Source organism: Fundulus heteroclitus, chromosome 11 (assembly GCF_011125445.2).
Source record: "Fundulus heteroclitus isolate FHET01 chromosome 11, MU-UCD_Fhet_4.1, whole genome shotgun sequence".
NCBI classification, from domain to species: domain Eukaryota; kingdom Metazoa; phylum Chordata; class Actinopteri; order Cyprinodontiformes; family Fundulidae; genus Fundulus; species Fundulus heteroclitus.
The window spans coordinates 29,875,196-29,899,980 of record NC_046371.1 but is presented as its reverse complement, the minus strand read 5'-3'; the positions used below and the strand labels follow the sequence as shown (position 1 = coordinate 29,899,980).

Genomic DNA, 24,785 nt, shown 5'->3' with positions numbered 1-24,785 from the left:
TTCTTTCAGCTCAGCTCTGCATTGGACCGGGAGAGAAAAAGTCACACCCTTACAACGTTCTTCAGATAATGAACTGCATTCACTGTAACATTTGTAACGTGAAGCTCAAGTTTGAAACAAAGGTGGTGCGACCCATCTGAAGGACTTGTTGTCAGTGTTTGAAGTTGGGCCTTGAGTTTCTGTCTCAGATTTGTTGCGCCAACATCTAAAAGTTCAGTTTGTCCCAGTTGAGCTGGATGAAAATCAGTGCCATGCATGGCTTAATTTCTAAAATCCAGTAAAAAAAAAAAAAAAAAAAAAAAAAAAATACATCAATGGTCATAGGGTCTGATGATACCACCCAAGACCAGCATGTAAAGAGTATCCGTATGAAAAGAGCAGGACCTAGAGTTGATCCTTATTGAACACAATAGTTTCAGTCATTACATTCTAATATGCGGTCTCCTGTACTGACAAAAAAATGTCAAATTGCAGAGACATAAGTTGAACCACTAAAGGATATTTTTAGGCGGTCCAATCCGTCTGAGCCTGTTTAGTAAAATGGTTTGGTCAACAGCATCAGAAGCTGCACTAAGGTCGGATTATACCAGTACTGAAGATTTCTTCTGATCCATCTTAGATTGTTAAAATCTTGAAGTTTCTGTGCTATAGTTGGAGCTAAAGCCAGACTGATGGTTTTCTGGAATGCTGCTGGAATTGAAATGAGATTTTAGTTGATCAAGAACGAGCTTCTCTAAAACCTTCCTTAAAAGCAGAAGGTTAGTTATTATTTAAAATGTAATAATCACAGAGGCATCATTGTCACTTCTCTTCAGATGAGGCTTTACATCAGCTGTCATAAAAAAAGTGGTATAGGGGACATCTGAAGACAATAGTTTACAATATTAGAGGTATCATTTTGAGTGGTTGAATATATATATATAAAAAATATGTGGGCATTGGGTCTGAAGGTCACATTTTCTGTTTTAATTGAAGAAAAGCTTCACTTAGTATTTCAGCATCACTCAGTTCAAACCTCTCAACAACCAACAGTGACTCTGAGGAGATATCTATGTTGGCATCGAGACAAATAGGATCCAGCGTTTTCTATTTGATCCCTGAAATTTGTTGCAAATCCGTCGCACTTTGTGTTCATGGATATACCGAAGGATGCCGGGGACTTAGTCAAATTGAGCAGATTTTTCTTCGTGGTCCAGTAGGGTACAGTTGACTTCCATGTGTTGGATAATTACTGTTTTTGTTTTATTTACCCTAACCCGCTCCAGGCAGAGATATGTATGAAGGCTTAAAGCAGCATCGCTGTTAAAGATAATGAATTCATGTTTCACTGCAGCAAAGTGGGCTTACATTTTTAATTCGAGTGCATTTATTCATCTATCCCTTGTCTATAGCCACTTGTCCTCACCGGGTTGTGCGAGGAATGTTACCTATCTCCAGCAGTCATTGGACGAGAGGCGGGTACGTCCTGGACAAGGAGCCAATCCATCGCCAAAAAAAAATATATATATATATATTTTTTTATAAATTTATGTGTACCTGTAACTACATCTGCCTCTAACATGTTTATAATTGATTTTGTACTTCTCTAAATTAGTCAGACTTCCTAAAAACCTTAAATGGGTAAGCCATGTATCTCTGTTTCTTTAGGTATTACATGTGATGTGACTGAGGTACATTTCTCTGAGCCAAGTGGAAGAGACAAAAGAGCGCTCCAGTCAAAGGAGACAGATCTGTGCAGATGTTATGAAGTCAAGCTATAACTTGAGGCTTAACACACCTCGAAATGTCACCAACGCGGCTGAACGAGGACATGTTGAACTCTCCACCACACACATTGAGGAGGGTCTACGAGTGTTAAAAATATTCTCTTCAGTGTTCCTGTTGGAGAACTGCAGCAGTGAGCCGGCCAGTCCCCATGACAACCATTCATTGTATGGCTTTTGTACACATATTTGTCAGAAGTGTTGAACACTTTGTGAGGAACCATGGTGCATTCGACCAATTTTGTGAGCGTACATTTTGTATTTTATTTTTTTTTTACATGCGGAGGAAAGCTTGATTGTTGAAATGATTCTTACCTCTATCTAGGACACCTCCTAGTTACTGTAAACGCACCGTGCTCATCATTTATTCATTTTTATGGTGTGTGTTGCAGAACACGCTATATTCCTCCCCTGACCAACACAAGAATGTGCACAGCTTAAATCTTTCATAACACTGAGCGCAGGCCTGACACAAAGTGAAGAAAAAAAACACAACACCGTCAAATAATTTAGATATTTATTGTTATGGCTTTAAATTAATCGTCTGCTTAATTGTATTAACAACTCTGTTTCAATGATGGCTACTGTACAGCGGGCACTGAGAAGTCACACAGATGGCGCACACACCAAAGAGCTGGTCCACTGATCGTAAAATGAAAAAAAAAAAAAAGGTTAATATTTTAGTGATCTTATAATCCTGCAGCCCTGTTAGATTTCTATAATCTTTAAAAGACAGCAAAACTCATAGAAACCATAGGCGGGAAACAACGGATGCTCTGTTCCGACTCTACTTTAAGTCGAACAGAGTTTTTCAGCTCAGAGTCACATGTTCATTACGACATTTCAATGCTGACATTAAATCTGGCTTCTGAAAACATTACCCCTGCTGGATTATAACAATGTGAGTTTGCCACTTTGACCCCAGTGCTGGCCTCTGCACTAATGTCACAGGCACGGTTCAGGCTTTCTTCAACTAAGGTTATTTTAAAAAGATGAAAGATGGGAGCATTTCTGGTCACAATAACTATAGGACGTAAGACGGTGTCATGAAAATGCACAAAATACTGCTCACTTAAACCGCTATTAGCTTTTTTTTCTTTTTTTTTCTGACACTTTACTATATATAAAAGAGTTACTCTGACTGGAAATGCTTTACATGTTCCATTCTCAGGGAGTGATTCAGACAGGAAGCTCATTGGTGGTGTACAGCCTCGTTCCTCCTTTGCCCCGCATAAACAAGGGTCAGCTTCCTTGGAAATGATCGGCCAGTGCAAACACGACAAAGGTTTAAAGGTTTGTAAAGTTTTTTTTTTTTGCAGGGCCTGGAAAGATGTTAGGATCCTCGAGGCTGTGGAAGTCCGTTTGGTTTTGGCACTGCTGGAGCAGCGATCGGCTTTTAGCCTCCAAGACTAACGTGGTCGTAAAAGATGCCCGTGATATAGCATTCACTCAAAGCACTGGTCTTGGCTTGTTATGCTGCTTTAAGTTTATATTTGGACAAGATTGTTGGTGGCGATGATTGTCGCAAATAACATCCCAATGCAAACAAAGAAAGGATTTAAAGTCAGTTGTGGATAAAATGCTATGATGTTTTTGGGTTTGGAATTCTTTAATGTGGTAAAAGTCAAATAGTCATGGCCCCTTAAACCGGATTTTTAATTAAGTTCCCAATTAACTTACATGTAGTACTTAAACCTCTGATCTTCTTCAATTACTATAAATTCAAAGAAGCATTTCTCTTAAACCAGCTTTAATCCCTAAAAGGTCAAAGTGTGAATGCTGTTATGTGAATGCTTTCTTATTTTCTTATATATTTTACGTAACGACATACGTCGTAAAAAAATATTTTACGACGTATGTTAGGTTGGCATTTGATTGATGTGTTCAGTAATTTAGAGTATAAATGGAGAGCGTTAGCCATCTGCTCCAGTTGTCTTCCATGTAAAATGTACAGCAGAGAGGAACGGTGTAAGGTTTTCCAGTCAGTGTTTACAACAGAACCAGTTTGAGACTCAGTAAAAGAGCCTTAGCTTGAACCGCAGCAACATGTTTGGTTTGTACAATGCAAAACTCTTACTTATCTGTTACTCTGGCCAAAAATACAAGTTCCTTTTCAGAAGTACATACTCTTACATGAATGGTCGTTGGCAGCCCACCACCACCTGTTTGCTTTGGTTACTCTTGTAAAAAACACTTTTATGTAAATTACTTTGTAATTCAATAAGGACGGGGCCTGAAATAGTACTCTCTGACTTTTTTAGAAAAGTCAAGTGGGTAGAAGCCTAGAAGACCAACCATTAGTTATAGCCATGGGGGAAATACTAATATGTTTTTTTTTCTTTATATAAATGCCAAAAGAGTAATCCACAGCAGGTGAAATAATACCTGCCTATGTCCTTTTATCACATCTCCACATCAAAAATCCTGAACTATCCCTTTAAGAATGGTATATATATCTATAAATCAATATATATATATATATATATATATATATATATATATATATATATATATATATATAAATAAATCAATATATATATATAAATAAATCAATATATATATATAAATCTATCTATATATAAATCTATATATATATATATATATATATAAATCTATATATATATATATATATAACCCCGCCTCTCGCCCAGTGAACGCTGGAGATAGGCACCAGCAACCCCCGCGACCCCATGAGGGATAAAGCGGTTTGGAAAATGGATGGATGGATGGATGGATATATATATATATATATATATATATATATATATATATATATATATATATATATATATATATATTTATTTATTTTCGTTTGTTTTTGACAACAAGAAGTCTGCAAATATAAAATGACAGGCAGACTGACACCCTCAGCACGTACGAGTTGTGTAGTTTACAGCCTTAATATGTTTGAATCTCTAATGCAAGCATTGCACAGATCAACAACAAGCATGAGACAGACTTCTGAGCAGCAGCCAAGTTAACAACACAAATGTACAAGGATCTCTGAATCCAAAAACTTGCAAATGACGAACCACCGGATGCTTGAGTCACTAGATGTAGATGTCCTTATGGCCAATTTTCCAGGAGAAATCTAGCAAATATCGGGAAATAAAAGTTTATTTTTTTTCTCTTTTCCAAACACATGCAGGTAAATTTTGGCAGAAAAGAACAAATAACAAAAAAAAAAGGCAGAAAAAATAAACAGATCCACCTGCGGAACGAGTGTGTCAAGCGTCCTTGAAATGTCGGAGCTTCATCTATAAAAGGCCAATCTTTGTGACGGAGCTCAACGCCTGTCACATTAATCCCTTTGCTGCGTGGCGCAGCTCGGCGCGAGGGCTGAGGGCATTCCCACCCCAGTCCCTTCATTAGTGTCATCACAGGAAGCTCTGGCTGCATCCAGAGCTCAGCTGGTGAGAGCGGGAGCAGGAGGAGAGACTGGATGTACTGCACATGTGCAACCAACACACACATACATGCACACTCACACAAAGCCCTCTGATTGGCCGTGTTCTATTTATTTATCTTTTTTTTTTGTCTTCTTTATTTCGGCCCCTCCTACATCACGTTTTCGAACAGCTGCATGGATCTCATCATGTTTTCATCCTGTTGGGAGATAGAAGGTGGATTGATGAGTACGACTGTCTACTCCGCTGGATCATGATTGCTGACCTGCCGTGAGAAAAACAGCAGATGACAACTAGTTGCTGAGTGGCTGACAGGAAAACTTCTTTCGGTTTTTGCATAAATGTGGCATAAGCTGACGGAGCGTGACCACTTTAACAACCTGGAGGGATTTTATTTAATTCCAGCTGCAGACAGCAGCTTCTGCTAAGGGATCTTAAATCAGTTAGCCCGACATTGAGCTGCTTTCTTTCAGCTGTCACACAACTTTTGTTTAAGTTCATCACTGTAATTTTCAGTCTAAAGTACACAGTTCTTAAATAATTTCTTCTTTTGCATCCATTGCTATAAAAAGTTGTGGGCTTTTTCTTGTCACCTCTTCAGGCTTGTGACCTGTTTCTCATTAATAGGTCTCGCTTAATCATCCTGTAGCGCCCTAATTTCCCTCTAGGATCAACAAAGCATTCTGATTCTTATATTCTGAATCACTTGTGTGACAAAAAAAAAAAAGCGTTTCTGCCATTCAGTCAGCAAACTTTGCTAAAACCACCGCAGCCATAATTTTTCACAGGATGACGTTTAAAGGATTTCAAGATTTCAAATAAGCTGATTCTGCTGCTGGATAGTAGGTTTTTTTTCAGCAATAACTTTTTTCTGTCCCAAAAATATTTATCAGTGTTCCATCTGATGAAAATTATTCACCTTCCTTGAACCTTAAAGAATGTTACAACAAATTTGAATGTGTTTTGCTGGGATTTTATGTGATAGGCAACCACAAAGTAGTGTATAACTGGGAAGTTAAAGGAAAACGCCTGATCTTTTTTTTTTTTGGGAGAGGTATTGAGAAAAATCTCTGACTTCCAAAAATAATTCTGGTAAAAATAAATTCCAGCATCTGCATGCAGATGAAAAGCAAACATCTGCATGCACGATAACAACCATGAAATAACACATAAAGAAGTCAAGACAAAATGTTGAACACCATTTTCTGTGGTGAGGTTTTTTTCTTTTTAATTGCTCTGAGTCATACACCACACGGATATCGGAAAACACATTACCTCTTGGCAGGCTATAATAAACTCTTCCAAGGTCACGACTCCGTCTTTGTTCTTATCCATTTTCTGTGGGAAAACAAAGGGTAATTAGTGGCAATTCAAGGTTGCAATTAAGTTTGCTGATGTAAAAAAGAAAAAAAAAAAAAAAACAGTACAAAAAATGGCAACCTTACAGCAACATGCTAAGCATAACCTTGTGTGTGCAGTGCAGGGGTTCTGACTACTGTCACAGAAAACACTGAACAGATCTCATCCAGGAACCTTGGTGAGCTGTTTAAAAAGAGGTTTATGAGTTAATTTCCTCCTTCTGGAAAACTGGAAGTCCATAAATGTCGCGTCTCAAGGCTTGTTCAGTCTAAATTGTTCTCTCTCTTTTGCAGCATAGAAGAACAGGTTGAGCTTGGGCTTTGATTGGTCTGTCTGATATACCCAAATCTAGCTCAAAAAGATGTGCTGGTAGTAGTTGGGCTTTGTTTAGCCCCACTTACTTGGGCCATATTCAGCCCAAACAAAGATGTTTAGACAAGCTGATTGATTTATTCAATATCAGCCCAAGTAAAGATCTTTTTCTCCTGCAAATAGCACTTCAGCCATTCTGTTCTGTCTTTCTACAGGACTTTTACAGCCAATCTCAAATGGCTGAAATTTGGCTAGTGAAAGTCATAACAGTTTGGTTTTGCTCATCTGAAATAATTAGTTCTGGTTAAAAGTTTTTTTTTTTTTCCAGCCGGTCTAGCATCACCGACACAGCAAACAACATGTCTCTCCTATGCACTGAATTTTCCCTCTTTCCAACCAAATTAACAGATTATTTTCAACGCAAAATATGTTTTCTATATCTTTTCACTATAGAAGCGGTCTAAATGCACCAGCGTAAGATGTCGTGTATGTCAAACAAACCTGAAAAAAGGCATCCACGTGCTGCTGCGGGACGTCTCCCTTTAATGCGGGGTAGGTGTACTTGCCCATCATGTCATAAATGGCCCTGACAATCTCCGTCATTTCCTGCGTGAACACAATTCACGCTGTGTTGAGCGCAAGATCTAAGACAACAGCAGCAGCAGCGCCGTTCAAAGAGAAACGAGGAAGTCTCACCTCCCTATTTATGTATCCGTCTTTGTTGATGTCGTAGAGATGAAACGTCCACTCCAGCTTTTCCCTCAGGGTTCCCCTCAGCAGAATGGATAAGCCCATCACAAAGTCCTGCCGAAAAGGCAATGCCCCATGAATAAATGCCCCATGAAGGATTTATTGTTATGTGTTTTATTAGGGGTCCAAGCCCATGGAGGCGAGGTTACAAAGCAAAGCTTGCGAAATAGCAGCATTTTCTGTAGCATCCATCAGAGTATGGTTTATTATAATTGCTTCATTTGATATAGGATATTTTCTGTCATTAAACCTATTCCACAGGCGGAAATAAATCTGAAGACTTCCCTTTGAACTTAAGGCACTGCTACTCAATTGCAAAAATCACAAATCTATGGATAGGTGGCGCTAATGTTAAGGGTGGTTGGTCTATAACTCCTCAACCGTAAGGGATCTGTACAGAAACTTTCTATGTTTTTTTTGTTATATAAAGGTACATTCTCTGCATGTTTTGGCTACATAAAAAAAAATAATCCAAAATCATCAAATAGAATTTCTTTTTACTATTTAAAACATGAATGTCTAAAATATTTGCATATTGTTTGTAGAGATGAACTCATATACTGCAAAAATACTGAAATACTACAAAAAAATGTGTGAACAACGTTTCATTGCTAACTAGCAACAAAAAAAAGTGAATCAGGGGTTTATCTCAGAGATATTAAGAAATACTTGAATGGAGTTCATGTGCTAGATGATCCCGAAGGCAAACATCAAACACTAGAGGGCACTGTAATTTTGAGAATTGTATCCTCATTTGCGCTGTTTTGGATTTTCCCAAACATTTATCAACATCCAGGGCAAAGTCCTGAAGCAATGATTGCGATGTGACAATTAAAGACAAAAGAGGGTGTGGCTTATGAGCAAATATCTAAGTCTGTCCTTTGTGCAATGAAAATAAAATTGGATATATTCCTCGGAAGAATCTAAATGCTCAAAATCTGTCTTCAGAAGTAATTTAAGCAGAGATTCTTATTTTCTAACTTTTTTGGATTGTAGCAATTTGATTGTACACACGTCTTTCTGAAATCTTGCCTATAAAAGAATTGTTTTTGTGGTTGTACTTTATGTATCGCATAATACAATACTGTATTGCATAAGGAAAAAAACCAAATGACAGTTCATAGGTTTATATCAAGATATCTTTCATCTTAGAGACATGAAATAAACAAAAACAAAAATGATCTTGCAACAGAAACAGACTCAGATTTGACTGACAATATTTCCAACTTTGTTTTCATATTTTGGGAGAATGTTGCTTTTGTAGTTATGATGCACTGGGTATACTCTTCTGCGAATTCCAGTAAATCAAAAGGCTGTTTAAGAAGGTTGGTGTAGACTAAACACCAGGGGTTAATGACAACAAAGGAAATACGTATCCATATAATAATAACCTTTCTGTTAGGCTATAGTAAACTTATGAGCTCAGATATTTTCTCCTGATGGAATTGGAAATTTGTTTTTATTAAAAAAGCTAACTGTACAGCTCTGACTACACTACACTTTGTGTTTAAGCGGCTTGTATGTTCTTGAGGTATCGACCTTGCCATTTGAGCAGCAAGAGAGAGACAGGTAGGCTTTGCATGGGGAAGGAAGAGTGTCTGGAGGGACATGGGCAGCAGCGGACTTGCTAAAAAGGCTATGGGCCTATATTATAACCGCTTGCACTTCAAGTTTTACCTTAAATTTAATGGAGCCGTTGTTTGTAGTGTCGAAAGCGTTGAAGAGGTAATGTGCATACGTGCTTGCATCTGCAACAACAACAAAGCCCATGTTTCAGCTCCCAGTACTATAAGCAAGGAACACATAGGAATGCGAGGAAACAAAACAACAAGCCATTACCTCCATGAGGGAAAAACTGTGCATAAATGTGCTTGAAGGTCTCCTCGTTTACGACTCCACTGGGACATTCCTTTGGGAAACACAATACTCAGTAACGTTAATCTGTTTTGTTTTTTTTCTTTTGCAGGAAGAATACATTACGTCGTAACAAAGTGCAAGTACATTCTTAAAGCCGCGATAGAGGATCTGCAGCTCCTGCTTGCTGAAGTTAGTCTGGGCCTCCAGTTGATCGAGACCCTCTGGCCTGTGACACACCGTGGTCATCTCAAGCTCATCATCTGCTTTATCTGCAGCAAAGTGAAAACAAAAACAACAACGACACACAAAAACGCATGAATCACACTGAAAAACCTGTGCCCTGCTCAGTTAACATATGGTCCGCTGAGGAGGATCAAAACTGTCAGACACGCAAAACAAGAAAGATCAGCAAAGCTTGAGAACGTGAAGCAAACAGAAAACACGAAAAATCTGATTAGGCTGCAGGAAAGCGCGCTCAAGGAGGAAGCAGAGCAGGGTAGGAAAACAGCAAAGATGAAGACAGAGAGAAAGGATTCAATAAGAGCTGCTTGCACATGAAAAATCAGATTTGGCCCCCCACAGGAGCTGAAGCGTTTTATTAATGGGAACATGGTGCTCAGTATCGAGCCCGCCGGAGATGGATGGCGGTTAATGATGTGAGGAGATGCTTGTGCCGTGGGGTCCTGTTTGTCACTGTCGCGCTCGCTGGATAGAGGTCAGCGCCCACAGCCAAACATCCAGCGACGGGCACAAGCCGCGTCTCAGATGAGTTCACAAGCACCAGCAAATATCCAGCAGAAAACACCCACTGGCAGATGCAGATCCGCTGAGAAAACGGCGAGGACGTTAAGCCCAGCTTTCACTGGACTGTGTTTACGCAGCACAGACACAAAACAATATTAGACGTTCTTCAATAAACAATTCCAGTATTATTTTTTTTTCCCATAGAGTACACAGAGAGCACATTAAGTGTAAAATGAGCCAAAGTTTTCAGTCAAAGCATTAAGAATGTGAATTAAAGCTCTATTCTTCTTGTGAAGATGTTTAAAACCCCTTACAATATATACATTATTTATTGCAATACTATAATCAGACACTGGTATCCATCCATCCATCCATCCATCCATCCATCCATCCAAGCAGCAGTGCACACACACACACACACACACACACACACACACACACACAAACACACACACACACACACACACACACACACACACACACACACACACACACACACACACACACGCAGGGCAGTGTGGCTTGAAGACCAGGGTTGGGAAACACTGGTCTAAGCTACACTGTTAATAGAAAAATATTGAAATTCCTTTAACTACATGGTTTCTTGTAACAGACCAATATGGGCAGATGTTTGTTGATGTTAGGAAATGACTCAGCAAAAAATACCCAGTGGCCAAAATTGTGTCACATTAATCCAGTTGTTTTAAACGCCTTAAAACTCCTGTTGTTTTAAACGCTTTAAAACAACTGGATTAATGATAAAAAAAAGATCGGATTTGGACATGTTTATGTTTATCTTGCCAATACGCCCAGTGAGGATATATAACATTTGCTACCTGTTGACGCCGTTTCCACTGGCTAGGGAGCAGTTAGGTAGGCATGCCAAGAGAAAGCCTTTACTTTCCTACCATTAAAAACATGGATTTTGTTAAAAACTAAACTGGACTGGACTTTTACCTGAGGTGTGTGCTTTGATCATATGAGAATATAATCAAACTTTATGGTGACAAAGCCAGTTAGGTCTGGCATGAAGCAGAGGACGGATTAATAGAAGAGGCTATCCTGCTAACTAAGATGTCTGGTGTAGGATCTATGATGTTTCTGTTCCATTGACCCTAGAAACCTTCTTTGAGGGAATCGCATCATAAACCTTTTGTAATAACGGCAAATTCTGGGTAGCTTAGTTGGTAGAGGAGGTACATTATGTTCAGAGGCTATAGTCCTTGGCACAGTTGTCCTTGGTTCGAATCCCAGTTTTTGGGCCATTTGCTGTATGTCTTCCCTTACTCTCTCCAACCTCTTTCCTGTCAAATTACTGCTCAATAAAGGTAAAAAAAAATCTTAAACGGCATGTTTCCAATAAAATACTGGTGCAGTCTGTTAGAAAACTGAAAATTCTAAAATGTTCTCATGATGCTGGAGTCAAATATCAGTTTCCCTCCACCAAAGCCCCTCAATGTTCTCCACGGCTCCAGCTATACCATCCCAGAGCTCCTCGTTGTCATAGAGATTGCATTTCAGTGCAGTTTGCACATTTGCTTTCATTAGGACCGTGCAATGTCACAGCATAACAAAGCAACTAGGGTGTTGATATAGGGTGTTATAGCTGCGCACTACATCAATGCACCTATAAGTCCGTTGTCAGGGGTTCTTTGGTTTACGGCACTTGAAGCAGATTAAATGTAAGCGGGGTGTGAGAAGGAAAGAGGCAGAGGTGCAGATTAGAGGGCGGATTGGGAAAGAAGACAGGCGGAGGTTAAGGGATAAAAGATGAGGAGTCAGGGAGAAGAACACGTGGCAGAACAGGAAACACGGGGGCTTTGAATCGAGCAAGAAGATTTTTTAAAAGACCAACATTAAGGCACTGAGTTGAGAAAAATAGTGCCCAGGGGGGCATTCAAAAGTCTAACCAGATAACATCACAGAGTCGTTATAAGATTTTATTGTTTAATTTCACAAAATGTTAGCAGAGGGATCATGTTAAAATTACCAACAATAACTGTGTTGATTTGCAAGAGGGGATTTTTTTTTTTTTATATATAATAATGGTGCAACAAATGCTCAACACATAAAGCCTCATCAGCATCTACTGGGAAGGAAGTGCAGTATGCTGGCATGGCGAAGATAATTAGAGGTGGATATCAATTCTGTCATGTTGTTAAAGGCAAGACATGCTGAGGTTTCAGGATGCCGGCACATTTCTCCAGAGCCGTGCAAACATTTGCTAGGTTTAGTCACCATAGCCGAGCCAGAAAGAAGCAAACATTTTAGGGATAGTGCCTGACAAGAGCCAGCAAAAATGACTAGGATCTAAGTTAAAAACACAAGGGGAAACTTGAACATCTGTTCGAAAAAAAAATCGACAGATATAATTCACTCCACATATTTTCAACACTAAATGAGGTCGTATCCAAAAAAAAAGTTGCTTTACCTTGTTAGGCTGATTGAACCCAGCTAAGCTTTCTGTTCCTAAGCAACAATGCAAAAGATGACCAGAGGACAAAAGATCAAAGACAGACTGGGATGTGGACAAAGTCTGCGACATTTTGGAGATTTCAACCGTTAACTCTTGTTCTGCCTCACTGGTTTAAAGGGGGCAGTGTTTAAAGATGTGCAACGATTTTCAACAAAGATCATTAGCCCTTAAGTCCACATCCCCTATCCTAGCCCTGTGCCCCAACCAAATAATCCCCAAATTAGCCATACTTCTGGCAGATTTAGGTTAAGCATTATATATATTCAACCAATAAGTTTATTTCTGGCAGTAAATGTGACGTGGGTTTCTAAAAAATTTGTATCACCATAGAGAAATAAATAGTTTCTCTGTTTTTATTTATATGTGAATGAAAAAAAAATGGCATGTCAAAAATGACATTGCTGAAACACATTCCCTCGTTCACACACACATTCACACACTGATGGGGGTAAGCTACATTGTGGCCACAGCCTCCTTGGGGCAGACTGACAGATAATACATTTATTGCCAGTCGACAAAATATCAAGACAAATTTTACATCCACATCCCCAATCCTAACCCTGTGCCCCAACCCCACATTTTGCACATACACTATCACGGTGGAGGTGCCCACGTTGGTTTTCTGTTTTAGTGGGGTTGCAGTAATAGCAATACGTATTTTCTCTATTAAACATTTTTACTCTATTTTCATGTTTTCCTTCAGATTGCCATTAGCACCAATGTCTGTTTGCAATGAGTTTAATGTAGTGGTTTCCAAAGTGTGACTCAGGGGCCATTGGGATAATATTTTGTGGCCCCTACTGCAGTTTAAGAACAGTACAAATTTGGCTCTCCAGCAAATAGAGCTGATGCAAGTGGACCCTTTTTGTAATCTTTTAGGATGGGACTGACAAATTTATGTCTTGTTAAATGCAAACATGTTAGGTACAACACAACATATTTTTCTTTTATTGATGATGTTTTTGGCTTTCATCTTAAAGTCGTAGTTAGTATAGTGTCACATACATCCAACAACTTTTCAATTAAAAACAGACTTGGCACACGCATTCATTAAACCTGGCTAAATACAGCTAGGGTTTTTGAAGAACATCATTGTGTTTCTTAGGCTAACAACATGCATCTAAACCAACAACATAGAAAACATTTGATGCAAAAAGCTAAGTGTATGCTAAGTGAATAATATATTTCATTCTTCACAAAACTGAACAAACACAAACAAAACACCTGAGGTCCTTCATTGGCCCTGCAATAATTTGTTCTCTTGACATTTTACATTTAATGAATTGCTGAGCAGGAACAAAGAAAGGAATTCACAATAAAAATCATTTTGGGTTTTTAATTGAAAAAGAGGTATCCAAATTCTTTCAACTTGCCAGTTGGTGCTCCTGGTGCAAAATGTTTGACACCACAGATTTAGTGTATTTTGGCATGCTACATTTGTATTAAAAAAAAAAAAACATAACTTGACACGCTGAAACTCCAGATAAACCATGCTGCTTCTGCTTTAATTAAAAGGAATCTGATGTACCAGCTGATCTGTGATGATGTACCAGCTGCATGAAGGAGCCTGAAGTATACATACTTTTAATTCAACCCCACGGGTTTCCAAATAAGAGCTCAAGGGGACACCCAAAATCTTGGAGTAGGGGTATGGGTAACATCTGAAAACAGAATTTAAACAAAAAGTACATGACCGACTCTAAGCCTTTTAAACACCATGAGGATAGATGGCTCCCTACAAGAACGAAGGACAGTAATACTGTTATAGTAAGTCACAACTGAGCTATTTTTTTTGTGAGATTGTATTTCATAAACATATCAGATTGAGATACAATTGTTCACCAGATTTAACAATTTTATTGGAAGAAATAGACTGTCATCAGGAAAAAAGCAAAAGAACTGTGTAAACCGAAGATAACAGTGCCTATTTAAAACTTGAGCAGGTTTACCAAACACCAACATACCATCGATGCCTGAGCCATCTGGTGTTTAGTGCTAGACTGGACTAAACAGAGACTAAAAACGGCCAATGAAAAAGCTTGAAAGTGAAGCAGGTGTAGAGACAGTAGGCAGGATGAGTAGCTGTGCTACTATGACACATTGTTCCAGCCTCCGAGTTATTGACTTTAGCATTCCTGTTATAGCCACCAACTGCTCATTTTGTGACTGCACTGCAAAAATACATTGAGCCTCTGTCCCAACATAGAGTCTAGTTTTGGTATGCATGAGGAAACAGCAAAGTGTAAATGAGTAAATGAAGAAATAAATAAAATCACTAACTTCTGTCAGGCTGTAGGGCTGTCTAAAGCTAATTTAAATAACATATTAACTTTTCTTAAAATTTATTGTTGCTACCTTTCCTGAAATTTTCCCCCCAGTTCACTATTAAACATTGTATTGGGTTTATCTCTATTTTTTAGCTGTATTTTCAATTTAATTCAATTCAATTCAATTTTATTTATATAGCACCACTTCATGAAACATGTCATCTCAAGGCACTTTACAAAGTCAAATTCAATCATATTATACAGATTGGTCAAAAATGTTCCTATATAAGGGAACCAGTTGATTGCATCAAAGTCCCGACAAGCAGCATTCACTCCTGGAGAACCGTAGAGCCACAGGGAGAGTCGTCTGCATTGTCCATGGCTTTGCTGCAATCCCTCATACTGAGCAAGCATGAAGCGACAGTGGGAAGAAAAAACCCCCATTAACGGGAAGGAAAACCTCCGGCAGAACCGGGCTCAGTATGAACGGTCATCTGCCTCGACCGACTGGGGGTTACAGAAGACAGAGCAGAGACACAACAAGAGAGACAAACAAGCACAGAAGCACACATTGATCCAGTAATCTGTTCTACATTAGATGGTAATAGCGGGTGATCTGTCTTCCCTGGATGATGTCACAGCTATTTGGTGCTGTTCCGCAGTAAACCCTGGTTCCTTTTAATTACTACTTGTCAATCCCACCTTAGGTGAATTTACAGTGCATCCTGCATTCATTTTGTTCCTCTACCACCTTATTGCACCTCACGTTTTAGATTGCAATTCACCCTGGGCGCGTTTATCCCTGATTTGATGACAAGTTTTAAATCAGTTTAACATTATTACAAATCCTCTTGCTTACAATAGAGTTGAGAGAAGCCGCTTTAAATGATCATGTATGTTGGTTGGGTTTCAATTGGCCATATCCTGGTTGTCTCTACCTCTATAGCTATAGTTCTTATTGAAGTTTGAACCTTTTCCTGGACATTTTAACTATTCTTATTACAAAGAATAACACTACTTGTCAGGTTTTCCGAATCTATAAATAGTTTCTCATTTTAATGATTACAAATTTTGTGGAAATCCCAGAAAAATAAAGTAGGAGACAAACAATTTTTATGTTACAATATGTAATAGTCTTGTTTTGTGTGTATTTGGGCTATAGCATGTATAACAAGATTCAGTTTTCATTGCACATTTCAAAATGGTTTACGAGGAACTAAGTTTTCCAATTTATTCTACGTTCTGTTGAAAGGGTGTGAGCAATTAATATCTCTACCGTCTTTAATCACATCCACTTTCAAAAATGTCAGTGATTCAATGGGACCTAGTGTCTTCAACATTTCATTTATTTAATTATGCAGGAAGACAGATGGTTTTCAAGGATTGGTAGTATTTTATCCCATACTAGTGCTAGAGCTTTATGTTTCACATTCATAAAGTACTTTTTAAATTTAATTTCAAATATTTATTTGATGTTTTAGCGCTTTGGCATTACCTATGTCCAATTGGTTATGAAGTGCTTCATGATACATTTCTACTATTTTCCTTTTCCCCATGTGAGCCCACTTAAATTTAACTGTTTACTGGTATTGCTCAGCTTGGCAAATTTAATGCTATTTTAGAGCCAGAAAACTTCAAGATCTTGAAAGTATAAAATATAAATAAATCACATTATGCTTTTCCATTGGTTTCTAAAACTGCTAATTAATTTTAAAATGCACCTTTCTGAAAAACAAAAACAAACAAACAACATTTTGAGTCACAATTATTTAACCAGGTACGCTTTCTCATGTGGATGACGATAAAACGTATACAATGTTTGACTCAAATTCACTTACAGTAATCATGTAATGTTCTGCCTCCCCCCCCCCCACCTCCAACCCCCACCTTTTTAATAGGAATATGTTGAATGGATGTGTTGCCATTTACTGGTGATTTTTGCTACGGAGGCCCTTTAAACTGGAAACATGTTTGGGCTTCATGGATTTAAGCAGGTGAAGTGGGCAAATTTCTCACCCACAAAAACAGTTTTGCATGGGAAACACTTTTTGCTCCAGGATTTATAAAACAAGGAAATTTCTCAAAGCAGAGAGAAACGAAGAACAACACAGTTCGTTCCTCAGCAGCGTAAAGATTTTTGGGGTAAGATTTTTTTTTCTTCCTTTTTCTGATTGTCCTTTGTCAGTAGAAAACATCTGCTGATGACTGCAGATACCTTTGTGAAATAAATCAACAACTGCTCTCTAAACTTTCCACCTGCATGTTTACTCGCAATAATTAGCTGCACCAGCTATTTTTCTATTTGTCGGAGGAGTTGTTTGCTTGTTCATCAGGGTTTTAACTTCCCTTCCAACCTCTACTTTGATAGCATTAGCATGAAGTGATTTTTAGGGCCAAACTGTAGGCGGACTGACAGAGTTTCAGTGGTGTCTCCTCAGAATAATGTTTTGACAGCCACTTTACTGCGCTCATGAATAAAACGTATCAATTACACGGACAAAGGGGAGACTTGTACACCTACTGCATGGTGTTCTAAAATAATGCAGGCCACAATGCTGTCACAGTAGTTCAGTTAAATGGGTGTACTAATGTCTGAGGGCATCATTAACAATTTTGGAAACTGCAAAAACTCCAATGTCTAATCTAAATGCTGCCTGAATTTAGTATTTTGGTTATAAAATACAGGGAACCTATAGTCGGTCTCTGAGGTCTTCATGCTACTGCTCTGCGGATTGATCTCCTGACCTCCTCTTCCACGTTGGATAAATCAACACATATACAAGCTTCTGAGCTCACAGACAAGCTGCAGACCATCACTACTTTGGTGTTGGGTGGCCATGGTGTTATGCATTGATGCCTGAGTTCAGCGCGACGTGCATCATGTCATTACCTGTCGACAACCTTTGGATGCTGCCATGAGGCCCCTTTTTCTGTTCTTTTTTTGCATATTTCCTGATTTTTTAAATGAAAATGAATGTCAAGATCACAAGTTACCAGCTAGAGAAGAAATGAAAAGAAAAAAAGTTGTAAAAATGATTTGTCTTTTAATTTAGCTTAATGTATTTCTTTAAAGGGATCCATGACTAGTTGAACATGTTGGCCCAAATGTTGCAATTTTCCTATTGACGTAAAAAAAAATGCTATTTGTGATACGGAAAAACTCATAATTACTTTCAAAATGTTATATTCTTTGTTATACTTTTCACTTGCGCAATGCATGCTGGGTTGTTGACGCGGTTACGTCCTACTGGACTGGAACCTACAGAGGTTAACATTACCCAAGTTTCCAGTCTAAATTCTCAGTTTTCTAGGCCATTGCAACAGCAAACAGGCTTAAATTGGAGGCAACTGGATTTTCGTTCAGCTCTTTCTGAAAACGTTTCGACACCTATCCAGGAGTCCAGGTATTCACTTCCCTGACCACCTAAACTACTACTACTAATAATCATTACTTTTCATTTACTTTACATAGTAAAAAGTCACCAGAAACAGTTTAGTTAAAATGTTCATTCCTTTACATTACAGTGCGGTCACAATGTATGGTAGAAGCTGTCGTATTCTGTGACATCTATATTTCTATAATAATCATAATGGCACAGGAACTTTTTTTGACAAAAACCTGGGACCGGGAAAATTAATTAACATTTTTATGTTCACACTGCTGCCGTAACTCTTGGTGTAACATATTTTACTTTAGGCCAAGTCACACTATGAAAACACAACAGCCCCTCCCATTCATAAAATAAGGTGGTCACAGAATACGAAGTAACACCGGTACTGAATGCACTATCCAGAATAAAGACCAGACCCTAAACAGGTGTTAAAGGACAAAAGACAGAACCGATCAGATCCTAAGCGAGTGTTATTGGACCTGACACTGAACACAGAGCACTACTTGTTGGATCATACAGTCTTATGAGTGGTATGCGTCATTCTTCTTCTTCTTCTTCTTCTTCTTCTTCTTCTTCTTCTTCTTCTTCTTCTTCTTCTTTATAATAATATTATTATTATTATTATTATTACTACTTTGTCATCAATTTCAATGCGCTCTGGTTCAAACTGCATAGGTTAAACGTTGCTCATTGCTGTTTTAGCTGGACAGAGCAAGCGCTAGGACTAAGTACACGACATTTACAGAATGTATTGCAGCATAAACAACATGCCGACGTCCGTGTAACAATATTATATTTAAATTTAGAAAAGCTAAACAGCTTACAGCATTTTTACTGTATTGTTTTTACATCTAAAATAGGCATTTCTCAAATAAAGTCTATTGTTACAACTGATCGTGGATTCCTTTTAAAGTTGCGCCACCTGTTCTGTTTCTAAATATCTGCCCGGATAATCATGGGCACATTTTTCCCAACTTGTGTTCAGATTCTTGGCAAACTTAATCCCACAGATGTATCCACCAGTTGGACTAAATATTGACTGGCTTTATTCGTGTCAAGTGAGACGAACATGCGTCTGTGCCCTGTTTCCTATGCTGGCATCGGCTATTTGTCCTCCGGGGATTGAAGTCGTGTCTTTTCTAATCTTATCTCCTGCAATTCAGTATAGCTGGTACGACCCACTTTGTTTAAACTACTTTAATCAGAGAGACCAAAAGAAAACATCAAAGCTCCTTGGAACTCTCAAAACAAGGGGGAAAAAAAAATGACTTCAAAAAACAAAGCCCTCTTTATGTGAGGTTTCACGTTTGTTTTTGGTCTTAATTCCCTTTTAATCCTGCTTATTTCAACCTAGATCAGAGCGGTGAACATTATTGTTGCCAGAGGTTGTGTGTTTGCACTCTCCTTTGTGCCATTTTACAAACCCAGTCTCCATGACAACTGGCTTCTCAAGCATAAGGCCACGGAGAGGTATGATATGTGAGCTGCCTGTTAATCCGCACGCCTCAACTATCATCTGCTTCGCTGCGTGCTTCTCTTTTACTCGCACACGCTCGCTGACACGTTTGACTGGCAGGAGCACACGCAGAATCACAGAGACGGGGGGGTGTTGTGATTGTCAAGGACATCTTGGCATCCTGTAGTCTCATCAGTACCGTCATTACCACAACTCTGCATCAGTCAGACTTCAATCACTTCAACCGTCACACTTCCGCAGCCAGCCTTGCGCTGACTATATGCATTTCTCTAAACGAACGACCGACCATTTTAATCATGCTTGTCATTGCAAAATAAATATATAGATAACAAAATTAAATATGAATGCAACTGTTAGCAATTTTTGCCGTAAATGTTTCTAAGCAGTTTTGCTGACTGACAACTGTTTCAAGTCTTACGAAAATGAAATCAAACACACAGGAAAGCATCGTGCCTAAATGACTTTCAGTGGGTGTTTTCAGAAGCTCCCATCTTCCCTTCCGTCTCTTTTTGATAAGTCTGGACGTACCTCTTGATGGTCTCCTCTGCTTGGTTTGCATGGTCAAAGTGCCCACCACTGCTCCCATGTTGTCACTGTGGAAACCAGCCTGGTCCAGCCGCCCCCCTCAGAGTTTCCAGTCCACTATAATTTAAATTTTCCTGCCTCTCTCGTCCTCCACAGGTCTGCTCTCTCTCAGGGCTTTCACCCCACTCTCACGTCTGCTCAGAAGCTTTCACTTCTGTCTCTGGTTTGAGCGGACTCTCTTGATTTTTCTAATGCCCCCCCCCCCCTTCCCCTCCCCTCCTCAACCAGCTTGCTCCAGCCGTTCTGCGCCACTCCCTCTGTGCTGTGCTTCACTCCACTCATCTGTCAGGCTTTTACCCCCTCCTCCCTCTTTTTTAATGTTTTTTTTTTCCTCAAGCTGCCTGCATCTTCATACCCTCAAATTATTACGAAGCGATGAACTCTCGATGGCACCAGCTGACATGAGAGAGGTAGCGGGTGACAATCAGTCACTTCTGGTTTTATTTATTAATTTCATCCATCTGGTCTTTTTTTCTGATACTAATCATAATTGAATGTTTTTTTTTTTATTATGGAAACATGAACACACAGTTTAACGCAGAGATTAATGACGACTTCCATTCAATACTGGCTGAAATTGACACTCTGGTCCACGAAGCCCATAGTTCGACCAGATGAGGTTCTAGATATGTTCTCTGAGTGAATAGGCTTTAATAGGTGCAACACTTTATTACAGGTAGACAGTGACTTTTAAGATGTAAAATCAATCAATCTTGGATGATCCAATGAAAAGGATGCAGGCAGACAATCTCAATCGACTGTGGGAGCCATCATACCACGACAGAATTTGCAGTCTACACTTCATCTCCGGTAAATACAACTTAATTTTGCACTAGTCTTTGTTCTACTTAAATCATTATATAAATAAAAAAAATTAGGATATATATTTAAGTCAAGACATAAATGTTCGTTTCGTAATAATATACGTACATGTACAATGTATGCAAACCCTCTGGCATGCGTCTGTGAAAAGGATTAATAAGACAAAACCACCAAAATAATCCTTTGTGAGCAATGTTTTTTTTTATCAATTAAATGCTTATTGTGGAATCGTAGTAATTTTCCGACTTTTAATTTAAATGCATGTACTGGGTTAGGCAGGGAAATCTATTGGCCAGCCCCACCAAGATTTTTTTCACCAGACGCCACTGATGTGCACAAATGTTCAGAAATTATATATTTCAACTGTTACAACTTGAATTTTTCATCAATTGTAGGTGGTCTTTCTTCAGTATTTCAGAGCAAACGTTTTGAACAATTCTGTGAAGTTTTAGGATTTTGTTTCGGCTCAATAAAACAAATTTTATTATCAGACAAAGATTAACTGAATAAGTACAAATTGTAGCAATGAAGTTAAATGACTTTATAAAGAGCATATAACTATCCTAACCAACCTGACCCTAAGTAAAAAAGTAATTTCCCCCTAAACCTAGTCCTGGATGCCTCCCTGGTGAGGTGTTACGGCACAGGAAACACAAAGGGAGGACCCAGGACACGATAGAGGGACTATGTTTTCTCAGCTGACCTGGGAACACCTTAGGTTCCCCCAGGAGGAATTGGCCCAATAGATGGGCAAAGGGAAATCTGCCCCTCCCTGATTAGGCTGCTACCCTGTGACCTGATCCCGAATAAGTGGAAGAAAAGAAAAACCTAATAACTGGTTTGGCCACTCTTGGCAGCAAGAACTGCCATAATGGAATTGCATGATGGGAATTAGTTATTTACATCACTGTGGATTTTTTTGCCACCTTGTTTCAGTTTAACCACATTGTATTGCCAGCCTGTTAAAGGTCATATGGCAGAATCTCCAATTAGTTATTCAGATCACATCGTACTAAGAGAGGCCAAAGCTGTCAATATTAGGGTAACGATATTTAGATTTGCAAAGGGCACCTGGCCCCGTTGTGACACACTTTAATGATACTCTGTTTACTTCAATAAAACATACAATTTTACCATATTTGAAGGATGTCTTCTTTGTGTGGTTAGAAATGATAATTAAATAACAAACTTCAGGTAGGTATCATAAAATTAAACTGTAATAAAAATAGCGCATTTTTAGAGTCATACTGGGCAAATATATAAATAAAAAGCTGAAACAATAATACATTTATTTTTTACTTGTTCCACATATTAGTAGTCATGATATCAATGGAAATTCAGTTGTTTGATATCAACTGAATTTCCATTAAAATGTTCAGGTAGAATTTTTCACCTAAACATTCTAACCGTTATTGATGATTACATGCACTAACAAGCTTAATTACAGATGTAACTATTTTAATGGCTTCTGTATGATATGGTCCAATAATATCAAACAGTAGCTAGAAGGATGGAAGAGTTTGCTGTCTTTGCTCTGCCTGCACAATAGCTCCACCTTCCCTCCAGCTATTCTCGCACAACCATTCCATCTTGTTTAAGGAGGCTGAAGCTGCACAAATACCCTCTTGATGAACGGGCAGACCACTGCAGTGCCAAGTCCCACTACGAAGCACGTCCACATTTAAATGAGTCATGCATCAAAAAACAATATGGTGGTATACGGCTTAGTCTATATTTTACAATATATCTACACCTCTCAGATGATCATCCAAACACCAACATTTGAAGAAACATTTTTAGGTTGTTTGGACTAAGGGGAAGAAATAACAAAGGAACAAATAAAACGTAAAAGATTGTTTGAATATTGCAAATGCTGCTAACTGGAAATGTTAAAACCCGGCAGTGTTTATTTGACTTCTATTCTAAAGGATTGCCTAACTATTTTTTTCCAAATAGTTTATTTATAAATATTCGGAAATACAGTTCCTTCCAAAAGTATTTATAGCCTCAAACTTTCTCCCATTCTCGCATATTTCAAGCGCAAGATCAATGTAATTTTTTGGGGAATCTAAAAAGTACAATGCAGTTTAAATCTTTACAGGCATAAAAGGCGTTTTTACAAAGTTCTAACTACAGGGTTGAGTATGTCACAACACTTTGACAAAACAAAATTAAAAACATGCTTACTATTCCTTCCTCTTTATAACATTACATGCAACATGCTTTATAACATGCAATATTTTGTGTCGGTCTATCTCAGATAATGTTAACAAAATACATCAAATTTTAAGGTTGTAAAATAAAATAAAAAGTTTATTGGATTTTCCACGGCACAGTAAATGGCTGTGATTTTTTAAATTATTTTAAGTAGCTTGCCTTCTTACTATAAAATGCAGTCACCCAGTACCATACAAAACTATTTTAGATCTATCAAAAACAGCAACAAAATAAATGACGAATTTGAAACGATAGTGGAAATAAAGACACACACACCAACTGACTATGAATTAGCACAACTAACCATTACACAATTGATGCTACAGATGCTACTGGCTTCTTTAAATATGCCCAGCTTTACAATGTGACCGAGAAATGGCCGTTCAGTACCGCTTCCATGTTTGTTTTATTACCTCCTCCATGTGTCAAAGCCAAGGACAAAGTTCTCAGTACAGCTGAGCCATCTCACTGTTGTCACCGTAAAACTTCATGGGCAATTTTGGTGTTAGCAGAAGCGTTGAATGTTTAATAAATCATAAAACAAGAAGTTCTAGCACTTTGGTGGAGTGAATATGGTGTGGAAGAACTTGACTGAAAGGGTTGTGTTAAAAAATATATATTTTTCAATTCTGAAATGATTCTCATATTTATTCCTCAAGATCAATTAATATAACCAAAGATCGATTTAAAAAAAAAAAAAAAAAGTGTTTTCCACTGTGAATTGCCAGCTCACGCTCAACTCCGGGAGGTAAATTTTTAATGTCATATTTTTAACAACGCACCAGATTAGTGTCCAAATAGCAGCTGTAGATTTCTCTGGCATCCTCAGTTTTCTACCCTGGATCTGTTTGGGTATTCTGCCGCGATACCAAGCCCTATTGACTGGTCTGCAAAGAGTCCTGACCTCAGCCCGATAGAATGCCCTTTGGGTAAACTAGAAGCTGAGACTGCAGGCTTTGCCTTCTCGTCTCACATCAGTCTCTGACCACACAAATGAGCTCCTGGAAGACAGAAATGTCTACAAGCACATTCCTAAACCTTGTGGAACGCTTTCCGGAAGAGCTGCAATTTTTTAGGCTGACAATTTATACCCTACAGATTAAAAATGGCCGATCAATCAAGTTCATACTATATGTATTCTAAGGGAGATAAGGGAACACTTTAGTGAAAATATGATGTATTTCCTGAACTGAAAATTACACAGATAAATTATTCACTCAAAGATCAAAGAGTAGATTTGAGAAATTTGTTGATGGCTGACTTAATAAAGCAAGGTCTATCAAAGTGCAGAGTGCAGTGTGGGGTCCATGCATGCAGGTCATCACTCTGCAAAAAGACCCAGATGGCACTCATCTGT

At 38.5% G+C, this 24,785-nt stretch overlaps 1 protein-coding gene across 2 annotated transcripts in view; it reads right to left on the bottom strand.

Moving 5' to 3' along the window:
- Positions 1-5,265: 5,265 nt before the first annotated feature.
- kcnip1b (Kv channel interacting protein 1 b) overlaps positions 5,266-24,785 on the bottom strand; it is a 32,407-nt gene continuing 12,887 nt past the window's right edge. Inside the window, exons 1-8 of one of the 2 annotated variants that reach the window (XM_021311798.2) lie at positions 20,333-20,608; positions 9,593-9,717; positions 9,431-9,500; positions 9,269-9,339; positions 7,538-7,645; positions 7,343-7,447; positions 6,446-6,508; positions 5,266-5,369 (exon numbers count right to left, since the gene is read on the bottom strand). In XM_021311798.2, coding sequence (XP_021167473.1) covers positions 5,322-5,369; positions 6,446-6,508; positions 7,343-7,447; positions 7,538-7,645; positions 9,269-9,339; positions 9,431-9,500; positions 9,593-9,717; positions 20,333-20,390 — 648 coding nt within the window. In that variant the 5' untranslated portion in view covers positions 20,391-20,608 and the 3' untranslated portion in view covers positions 5,266-5,321. Of the gene's footprint in view, positions 5,370-6,445; positions 6,509-7,342; positions 7,448-7,537; positions 7,646-9,268; positions 9,340-9,430; positions 9,501-9,592; positions 9,718-20,332; positions 20,609-24,785 lie in introns of those variants that run through there. The other variant, XM_036143355.1, reaches the window with a different exon arrangement.